This window comes from Athene cunicularia, assembly GCF_003259725.1.
Source record: "Athene cunicularia isolate RWA chromosome 3 unlocalized genomic scaffold, athCun1 chr3_part1, whole genome shotgun sequence".
NCBI classification, from domain to species: domain Eukaryota; kingdom Metazoa; phylum Chordata; class Aves; order Strigiformes; family Strigidae; genus Athene; species Athene cunicularia.
Genome location: NW_020799097.1, coordinates 57,580,755 through 57,592,501, shown reverse-complemented (window position 1 = coordinate 57,592,501; position 11,747 = coordinate 57,580,755). Strand labels below are relative to the sequence as shown.

The 11,747-nt window shown below is 39.3% G+C and overlaps 1 protein-coding gene across 2 annotated transcripts in view; it reads right to left on the bottom strand.

The window, feature by feature from the left end:
• Positions 1-11,747, bottom strand: part of NKAIN2 (sodium/potassium transporting ATPase interacting 2) — a 456,467-nt gene that overhangs the window by 23,389 nt on the left and 421,331 nt on the right. For both annotated transcript variants that reach the window (XM_026845887.1, XM_026845889.1), the window contains one exon: positions 2,230-2,290. In XM_026845887.1, the coding sequence (XP_026701688.1) occupies positions 2,230-2,290 (61 nt within the window). The remainder of the gene's footprint in view (positions 1-2,229; positions 2,291-11,747) is intronic.

Here is an 11,747-nt window from a genome sequence, read left to right as displayed (position 1 = left end):
CAGTTGAAGCAGCTTAAGAGCAACTTGATTGTGTTTCTACAGTTGAGGCTCTGTGCCAACAGATGAGGCACCTCCTCTTCTCCCAAGCCATGTTGATATGTTCCTCTGGTTAAAATATGGAACCTGCCCATGTCTGGCTCTTGGATGTTGCATGACTTTTCCTCTAGTCTTACTCCTTGCTGCTCACTCCTTCCAGGCTGTGTTTCTGCCTCTTTTGCTCCTCTTCTGGACTGTTGTTTCTCCCATGGCCCATTAGCAAAGCAGAACAAATGGAACTGAGTGTATGGGTGTTCACCACATCCATTGTGAGAAGCAAAAGGCTTTTTCTTTTGGATGTATCTTATCAGAAAGGTTTTTCTATTGACTGTCTCACCAGACAGGATTTGTGGTTAAATGTTCATTTGGTGCAACCAATATGGTTATCCTTATGGTCCTCTGTGATTGGCAGTGAGGCATCCCATTTTTACAGGTGTGAATGGTCCTGAAAACCAGAGATCTAGATATCTCTTGTGATGTCTGTGAATACAGAGGTGGGTAAGAAGACCACTCCAGCATCTGGGAAAGCAGGGCAGTGATGTGGGAGAGTTGCTTTGTGGTGACTGGTTTTGCCAGAGGATCTTTCTCAGCTGACACATCTTTAGCACACAGAGGGAACACCAGATGCCAAACTGCACGCAAGCACAAGCCAAGTCTCACCCCTTATCACCTGTGGATGGTAGGCAGGGATCGGTGGGCAGCAGGGTAAAGCCTTTTTCTGCTATGCTAGCTGTCCAGCAAGTCTAGGGTAGGGATTATACTGTGGGCAGGAGGGGTGTCTTCATCACTCTGTGCCACACAACTTGCTCCATAGCAGCATGCAGGGGCGAGGAACTAGAAGAGACTATGGGAAGAGAAACACAGCTAGGGGGTCCGAAGAGATCTCAGACCAAAGAATTGTATATGCAGTGAGCTCTAGGAAAGTCTCTGGAACATATTCCACTTTTCCTGAAAGCCTTTCTCCTTTTCACTCAGTCTGCATGAGATGACCCTATCTGTGAATGTACTGAGGAAGTTACACTGACAGTCACTCTCCTCAAGCTCCGCGGATAGTAAAGACACTTAACGGAAAAGTAGGAGAAAATACATATGGCTGGGTTCTTCCCTCAAAAAGCAAGAATTATTTGTGACATACCCTTGCTCCACATGCCTATCCCAAACTCTTTTCACTTTTATGCCTTCCTTGCCTCCACAGAAACACAAAGACAACTGAAACGAGGATAGTTGGAAAGGCCTCCGAAGTGTGGTTTGATTTCAGCACTAAATCTCCCCATGACGGCTCACAGTGGCACTGTATTGCCAATAGATTATAGGGTTGCAGCTATTTTTTACACAGGAGAACACACAAAGGAACCCCCACCAGTCCTAGCAGTGCTCTCAATCAAATAAAACCCCTTTAGCTTCCTGTTGCAGAGCTCTCTCTAGGATTCATGTATATTTTATCAAAGTTACAGGCAGTTCTGATACTTGTTTCTAAAGTGCTTTAGTATGAATCCCAAGATGTACTGAAATGCTGCAGTGGCCCTTTTTAAAAAATCAAGGTTAGAGTAGAGAAAAAATGAAATGGCTTGATTCCATAGCATGTAATAAGAGCAAATTCTGCTCAAAAGGCTTCCATTGATATAAATACGCAGAAGAAACACAAATATACATCTATATGAAATAATTTTGCTCCTTGTAATTGTACCCTGGGAGCAGCAGGAACAGAGGAACACCACAATTTCACCTCACATAAATGAAGGTCCTGCAATGATCTATAGCTATTTTTTTTTGCCAGAAGTGCTTTTACAAGCCAACACAAGTCAACACAGAAGAGCTATACCCTCACTGATAACTAATTACTGTAAAGATATTTAATAACAATCCAGGGAAAAAAAAAAAAAAAAGTGCTTGTATTTACCGGTTGGTATTTTTGCATTTTTTATTTTATATCTTAAGTCAAGCTGTGAGGAAAAAAAAATACAATGATATTCTCAGAAGAAAAGAGTATGTATTTTTTAAGCTGAATTTCATGACTCCTTTGTCTTTCAGGCATTTGCAAATTTTAGGTCAAGAAGGATGGACAGAAAGCATGTTATGGCTACAGTATAATAAGGCATTTAGGTTGAAGTCAGCAAAAGCCAGCATAGTGGAGGGGTGATTAAAAAAAAAAAAAAGAATTCATTTTGTATGTAATAAAGCTTTAGTACTTACAGCTGTCCTCTTCTTCAGTAATACATTTCACCACATAACAGGCATAGATGAAGCCGGCCAGCTGAAACAAAATGTAATAGTATTAGATGTAAAGCAAATACAATAGAAAAACAAGAGTTGATTTTAGAAAATCAACAACAGAAAAAGAAATAACAAAATTTACAAGACTTTGATCAGGTAATGATAATTCTTCACAACAGTTTGATAATTTTAGTTGGAAATAGGGGAATATTTAATCTTTTGTAAAAAACACTCTTTAATAAAACTTCCAAAAAATTGATCAAAAATTTTACATTACTGAATTGACTTTTTTTTAGTGATTGAAAATCAGAAAACCAAACGGGTTGTTGGATGGATGGACTTTTAACTACTGAAAATGTAAAGACAATTAAAAACTGGAGTGTTACTTGAGTACCATGGCAGATTGCTCATGTTACACTATCACCTGAAGAAATTAAAAAAGGGAATAAATGGCCAATATCACATATGCCATGGGCCAAGTTATCTGGTAGGTCTTCTGCTATTCCCTGCACCAAGTTCTGTCATCACTGAGAAGTTACACCAGAATCGACAGAATAAACACTGAAGCAGTAACATGTGACAGATGTTGCATGCTTTACATGGCTTCCCTTACATGTAGGTCTGGAGAGTTTTCTCTACTGATTGCCAGCAAATAATTTTTCATACTTTAGCTCATCACTGAAGTCTGCATGGTAGGAAGTCAAAAGAATTAGGGTTGTTTGATCTCTTTGTACTGAAAAGTGAGCTGTGCTGTCGAAATGTGTTATTGTGTACAGGTCATCTCACAGAGATCTTTTCATGAGCTGCAAGCCCAACTGTAGACTTTGGGAATTAGTTCTTTAGAAGGGTAATAAAAATGCCTTAAGGCTCCAGTCAGAACTGAGTTCTCTGTGTGTGTGGTGCAAAACCCATAATCTCCATCTGAGGGAGACGATGATCCTAATTTCAGACAAAGTAATCAGTGGGTCAGACAATAAAAAGGGTGAAATCTGAGAAGACCATGTATTGTTATGAATGCTGGCTAGTGAAAATGGATTTTTTTTTTAATTATCCAAGGCACACCTACAATCATAGCAGTATTGTGGGTTCTTAGAGCCCTTATACATGAAATGCAAACAAACCCATTCTGTTTCCTAGTGCTTTTACACCTGAGGCAGTGACTGTACCTAATTTACTCCAGCTCTTACACAGTTATTCCTGGCATTTCTGTCAGTTTTCTATATAGAAAGCTCTCCATGCCTGCAAATGCTAGCTTCTAACATCTATGGGTGAGAGAAGGCTAAAGGGAAAAAAAAGGCCAGTCCCAAGACTTTTCCGGAGAGATCAAGACTTGATTTGGAGATCACACTGCAGCCAGCAGAGATGTTGTCTGCTAACTGCCTCAGTTCCCGTTGGGAGCCCAGAAGCTGCATTATAACAGAACCAAATAATTACTTTTGTCATTTATTATAAGTCTGCCTTATAGTGCTTCTGGGAAGATTTTACACCAGGGAAGGATGATATACTCACCACTGGACACAAAGAACACACTGTACCAAGAACAGTCGCATTCAGCTAATATGAGCGTTTCATTTCTGCTTTACTGGATCACACTTTCCTTTGGTTTCTTGGCTTCAAGACAGAGGGCTAATTTGCTCCACTGACTTATGCCCTGCATAACCCCATTGACTTCAGTGACATTACGTGAGGTTTAATTCAGCAATGAATTAGGCCCAGAAAGGTTGTTCATAAATGATTCCCTTCTTGGATGTGAACCTTAGCTTAATAGTCTCTCTGTTCTCTTTTTACAGACCATCAGATCCAAGATAGCTGAATAGTTGCATCTGTAGTAGGCTGCAGTGGCACAGCTTTTCTTGCAATACAGTTCAATACTTTGCTAAAACACCACAAGTTCACATGTTATTAACTAAACTCTCACAAAGCACAATGAACAAACTGTATCACAAACTATGCTTACAACTGATCTTTTAATTGTATTCAGTTGTGTCTCTTAAATGCCTAGGGAACGCCTTTGATATATAAGTAAATCCTACAGCATTTCATCAGATGAGCTTGCTGATTAAAAGAGTGACTTAAAGTTAAAAATTGTTCTGTTCTAAATACAAATGGAAGTTTGTTTCCCATGAGATAATCAGGGTTCATAAAATAAACCTCCCCTTCTCCCACATTTATCCAGCCATTTGCTTGGTACACATAATAATTTCGGTTTACTTTGAACATCGCATTAGTTTTTTGGTTTTAATTTTTTTTTTTTTTTTTAACCAAGCAATTTGTCAGTTCTGATCCAGTGATAACTATTCAAGATTTATCTTCTAACTGCACCAGCAGCAGAGGGCACACACTCAGAGCTGGGGTTTAGAACCAGAAGTGGTAGTCTTTACTTTGAGGATTCTCAATGGCTTGAGCCTGTGGTGTCTACAGAGACCTCTGCCACAGAGACTAGGAACATGCTGCCTTCCCCAATATATGAGGATTTCCTGTAGGAACACATATATGCATGGGGAGCTAAAATTGTTAATGAATTCCCACATAGATGAAGGGCCCTCACAAAATTTATTATAGTGCAAGGTGCATTTTTGTGATGTTGTTTCTCTAAGAAAACCACACTGCAACATACCTATGAACAATACAAAATAGATTCCAAACAGAACACTTAGCTGAATACACTCCTCCCCCTAGAAAAGAAGATGAGACAAAAAGCCCCAACAAACCCAAATGACAAAGGTTAATATATTCCTGGGAAGCCCTTAAAAACAGCAGTGCTGAGTTCAGTATAAGAATTACACAGAGCAGAGTCTTCCTGATTCAATATCTCAGACAGATTTTTGCCTTGTGTGAGAAGGAAGGGAATGAGTCCTCAGAGACAGAGAAGGAGCCTGACTCAGAAAAACAGTTTAAACTAGGAATGCTAGCTTTGTTGCTTTGCATCCCTTTTTGTTTTTTTTTGGGGTGGTGGTGGTGGGTGTTAAATGAACCAAGATTTCTTTTATAAATCATGTACTGATAGAAAGATATAGGTGCAATGAACAGGAAACCAGTTCTGGATCCCAGACACATCCAGATTAGGTGTCTACTTCTATCCCATTCCCATTTTAATGTGGGCTTCCAGAGGAGAAGGAACCATTAACAACACGCCTGCTCATTTATACATATAATGATTTATACATGTAGTGATCAGTGAATGCATGTTTTTATGAATGTAGTTTTCTGCAGCTTGAAAAAAAATTACTCTTTAAAACTTTCCCTGATATGTCCATATGAGAGTATAAATGTTCACTGCTCTTTCTAAAAATGACACATTACCCATCCCTGCACCAGCTAGGGTGTTATTCTGATGACAGCTGATGACCATTTTTATATAGAATGATCTCAAACACTTGTTATTTTTTAAAAATTTTTTTAAAACTCTAAACACCTTGATAAAACCATCATTACTTCTGCCAAGGAAAAAATGAAGACAAGCAAAAGCCTAAAATAAATTAGCAATATAACAGCACTACTGAAGGTTTGGAAATGGAGATTAATTACAGAATTAAGTTAATGCTTCTATCGCCTTATGATAGCCATATAATGTAAACAAAAAAGTAGACAGAATATTCCCTATCAAGTTGTCAGTGTCCCATTACACTGCTAGAGAGCCTTAGCAGATCCTGAGTCTTCTGTGAGTGTACTTCCAGACTTGCTCAAAATGTCAAGCTGTGATCAAACTTAATCAGAATCTGTATTGATCAGAAACCTGTCTTGCCATTTTTTTTCTTACTTCTTTTATGGAGATGAATGTTTTCATACACTGCAAATAGCACCAGATTTTGCAAAAAAGCTATTATATGAAACCCCATCTTTCCTGGTCAAGGTCCCCACCTTTCCCTCTTTTAAAGAAATATCTATATTAGAAGTTATCTTTATTAAGCTGGGCACTTGAAACAAAAGAATGACAGCAAGAAACGAAAACTAAAAGTGGGCAAGATCTGTGTGGGATTAAGGTGATGAGAAGGGTTAAGATGAAGATTAATGAGTTATGGGTTGTGGAAATAGTACATGGCCTTGGCTTCACTGAATGAGTGTGTTTCAGTCTATAACTGGACTTTGTCAAGAGAAATGTACTTTAGACTTAAAAAACACAAAACCATCGTGTTTTCTTATGGAGAGGTGTTACAATATCTTCTGGAACAGCTGAGGCCTGTGTATTTACTTTTCATTATTAAGTTTTTGCAGGATTCTACAAATACTGTACTGATTCTACAATACAGGTTTTAAGACCTTAGCAAAAAATAGGCTAGTTCAAGCAATAATAGTGTAGAATTACATGGAGGTTAATTTTGGCCTTGGGAACTTTATATTGTGAAGCTGTGATGTTATGTGTCTACCCATGTGCAGTTTAGTCATATTTCTTAAGCTTACAGGGGGATGCACATATAAAACCTTTCTAATGCTGTGCATTTAAGGAACAGTGTTTCTTTAAATTGGATTTTTGGAGGTTGGAGATATATATATATATATATATATATATATATACACACATTATGAGCAACTGAAGAAGTGGAGAATTACTATCTAGAAAGCTTCCAGTGTATTGATTCACAGAAAAATCATACTCATTATTTTGCAGAAAAGGTGAGACAGAGACCTTTCTCTCAATATCTGTAAAATTAAGTCAGTGTCATGGGGGTTCTAAAGCTGCCCCCTGCAAAAACCCTTTCAAGCATGATTTCACTGCCTGCAGCAGTGCCACATCACTGAGTGAACATCATTGCTAGCGTTTAATATAAAACTCCAGCTATGTTCCATGGAAACTACTCTGTTGAGGTACGCTTTTATTTGTGCTTACATTTAACATGATGAGAACTCTGTCATTCCTCCAAGTTTAACTATCTTTCATCATAAAAGGAACACTGGAAAACTATTGATATCAGGCCAGATTCCTGATGGGGAATGTAGACTGTGTGGTCTTGCAAACATTCTTCTACAGAATTAACTATCTATGTGTTGTCTGGAAATAATGAATCATTAGTATGACCAAGTAGCTTTATTCTGTGCAATAAAATAATTATTAAAGACAATGGTAAATTGCCATGTCCACAATAATAACTAGTAGGCAATCATTAAATTTAAAACCAAACCAAACCCATAATTACTCAGACTATGTAGTTGTCAAATTCTTTTTCTTTCCTCTCTTAAGCTGAAAGCTGCCTCAGAGATTTTTGGATTTTTTATTTTTTTTTTTTTTCCAGCAGGCACAGTAGAAGCATGAATCATAAATACAGATAAATCCAGACACATTGGAAAATAGAAGTGTGTTAAAAATTGCATTTATTTCACCTAGTGCATCATAATCTTTTTTATATCAGCTGTCTAAAAGGTGCTTAGCATAAAGTCTTTCTTTATTTCTCAGTGGACTATTCAATTTTCTGGAGATTTCCTTTTTGTGTAAGTATTGAAGATCACTATGAAGAACTGCTAGAATGCTTTTGTTTGAAATGCTGCTGGGAGCTTGTGAGTGGTTCTGTCTTGTTCAGGGCAGCCATTCCCTTAGCGTCTTCCCTGGCAAGCTTTTTCACCTGATGAATTGAAGAGACCACAGGGGCACTGAAAATCACAGCACTGCGGCTTGTCAGATAAGAGCTGTGCAAACCTTTAACAACAGTAGAAAGCAAGAGATACTTACCTGTTTTGAAGCTGTATTACAGACACTCAGCTTGACCCAAATTTCCTGAAAGTTTAGTGAGACACTTCTGCAAATCTGACCTAAAACTTTTTACAAATCTTCCCTCTTCCTATGTATTTCAGTGTGATTTATGCTTTTGATAACCACATGATATTTGGTGCTTTTCCATGATTTCATCTCACAGCTAAAGAGTAAGATGTCCTTTTTTCCTGCTTCAGACATCAAAGACAGCCCAAAATACAGGGGCTACCAGCTTGTATGAGATGGAACTAGGGATGGTTTATTGCCAGCCTCTGTTAACTGAACTGCAGAGCACCTTGTAGATTCAGGCTTGGTGCTGAACTTTACGTTCCTGCTCCCACAGATGCAATGCCCCAGATGGGACTCTGTTGGATTCCCTCAGGGGACTGAAGCAGGCATATCTCAAGGGGCAGAGGGGAAGCCACAGCAGGCTGACCTGTGTCAATCCCCAGATCACAGCTTAGAGAAATGACAGAGCTGGGCAGCCAGGAGAAAATTCTCCACCGGCTGCATTCAGCAGGTACTGGGTGCCCCTCAAGTGTGCATTGCTCAGTGCAAGCTGAAAGCATTAGTGCTGAATAACCTGTTAGAAACTAGAGAACTTTGGATTCTCTCTTTTCTGCTTTTGTGGAATTTTCTCCATTTTACCTTTTCTCACTTAATCAGGGTTAAAGGATACATTTGGTTACATATTTTCACTAATTCCATCCAGATGAGTCTATAGGAAATCCTGAAAATGGAAAAGTCTATTGCTCTGCTTCCTCTCGTGGCATAGCTCTGAAACTCAACTTGTTGCTGTTAGAACAGAGCTCTGATGGTACAGGGGTCAACAGTGTGTAGTGACTACTGTTCACATCAAAGGCATTTAGCCATTAGAGCTGTGTAGATTGGGAAAAATCATCCCCTTTACTTTTAAAACAAGGCCAGCTGCCTCTATCCACTCGGCAACAGCAAAACAACAAAACAAAAAATGAAGTTGAAACAAAACTAAAGAAAAAGGCTTTAAAACATGTATAACTCTGGTCACTCTGTTAATAATAGGAATGGATTATTAAAGCAAAACTGAATATGTGTCTGTATGTGGGTTTGCTCTGAAAGTTTTATAGCAAGAAAACTTCTGTGGAAAAAACCTTTGGACCTTTTCCCCCTCTTGTCTTCTGGGAATGCTTTGGAACGGTTTAATCATCTGGCTTTGGTATCTGACTGCCTTTGGCAGCAGTGGCTTTTCTTATCATTATGTCTAACTGTGTCACCTTTTCTAGACAGCCATAGGAATAGGATAAGAACAATTGGTTCTCTATGCTGCAGATCTAACAAAGCCACAGACTGCACACAACCCACCAAATGAATGCCTAGCATTTTAAATTGAACTGCATTAAAAGAAACAGTTGATTATCAATGCTATTGACTCTTTTGAGGGGCAGTAGTTTTTTTTTTTTTTTAAAAAAAACCAACCATATTTGAAGTTTGTGCAGATTGTATAGGGGAAAATATTTTGGTGGTACAAGAAAACTTGAATTCCTGATAAACAAACACATGAGTGTTTCTGTTCCGTGAAAATCCATCCCTCCATGTTGAAGCACCCTTATGTCAAGTGAACCTCGATGATGTGAGTGTGAAAACTGGGGCCTTGGATCTGGGAAACAGAAGCGTTCAGAAGAGAGTGAGTAGAGGATGAGAAAGGGAGTAATATGTTGTGTCTGCCAGTTTCTCAGGATTGTGGCCAAACATGAAAACTGTGTAGAGTAAAATTTTGAAAGGAAACAGGTAATTTGCTCTTCTCCATCATTACATATTAGATTAAGCTAGAGCAATGCTGTCACATAAATCGCAAGAGCCAGAACATTTCATAAGAGGTGAGAGAGACTTTCAAGTAATGACTGACTCTTTCCCTGTGATGCTATTTATTTTCCCTGTGATAAACTGCTGTTTATTTGAAGGCTCTGATGGTGGTTGTAGGGTCAGGAAGCTTCATAGTACACGACAGCTTTGGCACTACACTGGCTTCATGGTGGTGGTCATGGTGTAACAGCCTAATAATGCTCTTCTGATCAAAGTACTCTTATGATGGCTGGTGATGGCCATGTTGGCAAAGCAGATTGGTGTACAATATGCAAAAGGTACAGCTCAGCTGAAGCAGCTCTTCAGCAACCAGAAGAGTCAAGTTCATTACTTCAACTTGCCAAAAGAAAACCAAGTCAGACATTCATAGGAAAAGCTCTAGATGTTGTGCTCTAGATGAATAGGGACTTAAGTGATAAAACCTGAAATATAACAATAGCAATTCAGAAGCCCAGTGGGAATTGTGGACTAAAAGTAGAGGAATAGAGAAATCTCTTTGTTAGCGACATCAACAACAGGACTGCCATGAAGGTGACTAACTCAGGAGGAGGCTTTGCCTGTGCTCTCTGGCTGGCTGTGCCTGTGTACAAGATGGGAACATGGGATATCTGACAGGGTAGCCTCTCTCTCTGGCAATGCATGTAAGGAAGATGAGGACGCATGAACTTATTTTAACCAAATTGTTCCCTCAAGCCTCATGCTCTGGAGTAAGGAAGGAGAGGTATCTCAGTGAAAATACAAAGAAGTCTGCATGGGGTGCTCCGCATCATTACATCTCCCTAGGATCTTGCAAATGCATTGCTTACCTCAAACATTTTGCTCTAGATGCACAATATAACAGCATCAAGTGTCAGAGGGGTTTCAAGGTCAATAAAACCTCTTCCTGTGGCATCTAATGTTTAATGTAACTGAACTCAGCTCATGTTTCAATGCTATTTTTCCTCTCAGCACTAGCCTACTGCAGGCTTTTTCCACCTTTGTAATCTATAATAAAAGCTATGTTCCAGTGCTACCTTTTTCATTCAGCAAAATCAGCTAAGCAGGCTTCAAAAAGCAAATGCCAAAATGCTTTGTGAAACCTTTCCTGCAAAAGGAGAACCACTAGAGGGTTTAAAGGAATATAACACCATTCAGCCTAGGCTGCTACAAACAGAGATTACCTTCTAGTGCCTCCAAGTGGAAGGGCAGTTTGGATTCCATGGCCAAAGGCACTTTCTTTCCCCTTACAGCCTTTCTGCTGAAGGGCAGCGGATCACTCCCTTATTTATTCAGCATGAAAAATAGCAATCTCCTTGGCCTGAATGGAAATAGCTTGATGGCAAAGGTCCCAGTCACTGCTTGGGGTGGCAGAATATGTATGAATAAATCCTGCACTATGTGTGACAAAAAAACCTTGATTGTTTTAGCTGAAGATTCCAGTAACATCATATCACATGAGGCATTTGGGTGGAATGACGAATTATAAAGAGAGAATATTCTCGGAAAGGCCATGTCCTTAGAGTCTGTGCCTCATTGCAGAGAGTTAAGTGGATGAGTTATATCTGACAGTTTATGAACCTTGTTAATATAATGCAGTACCTGGGAATGTGCCAGCCACGGTGATCAAGGAAGTCTAAATTAGACCTCTGCCATCAACAGACATCAGATGCCCATTTAAAACTAAATGTTTCATCTGAACCGGGCATGTCTCTCATTATCCTCTAAAGCAGTGCTCCTCAGCTTGAAGCTCTGAAGCCCTGTGTGGCTCTCAGTAGCCAGCACACATCTCTTCCCTAGGATTCAGGAAGAGGCTATTTAACATGCTGATGCAGAAGCTGTTCTGGTAGGAAGAGCACAAACAACATGAAGAACACAGCAACAGAAGCAACTGCTGTTGTCTTCATGTTAGTCTTCACGAAAAATGTGAGGTTTGTGGTTTTTTGACCCACATGTGGTGAAGGCCACAGCTCTGTCACCTGTTCCAGGCACA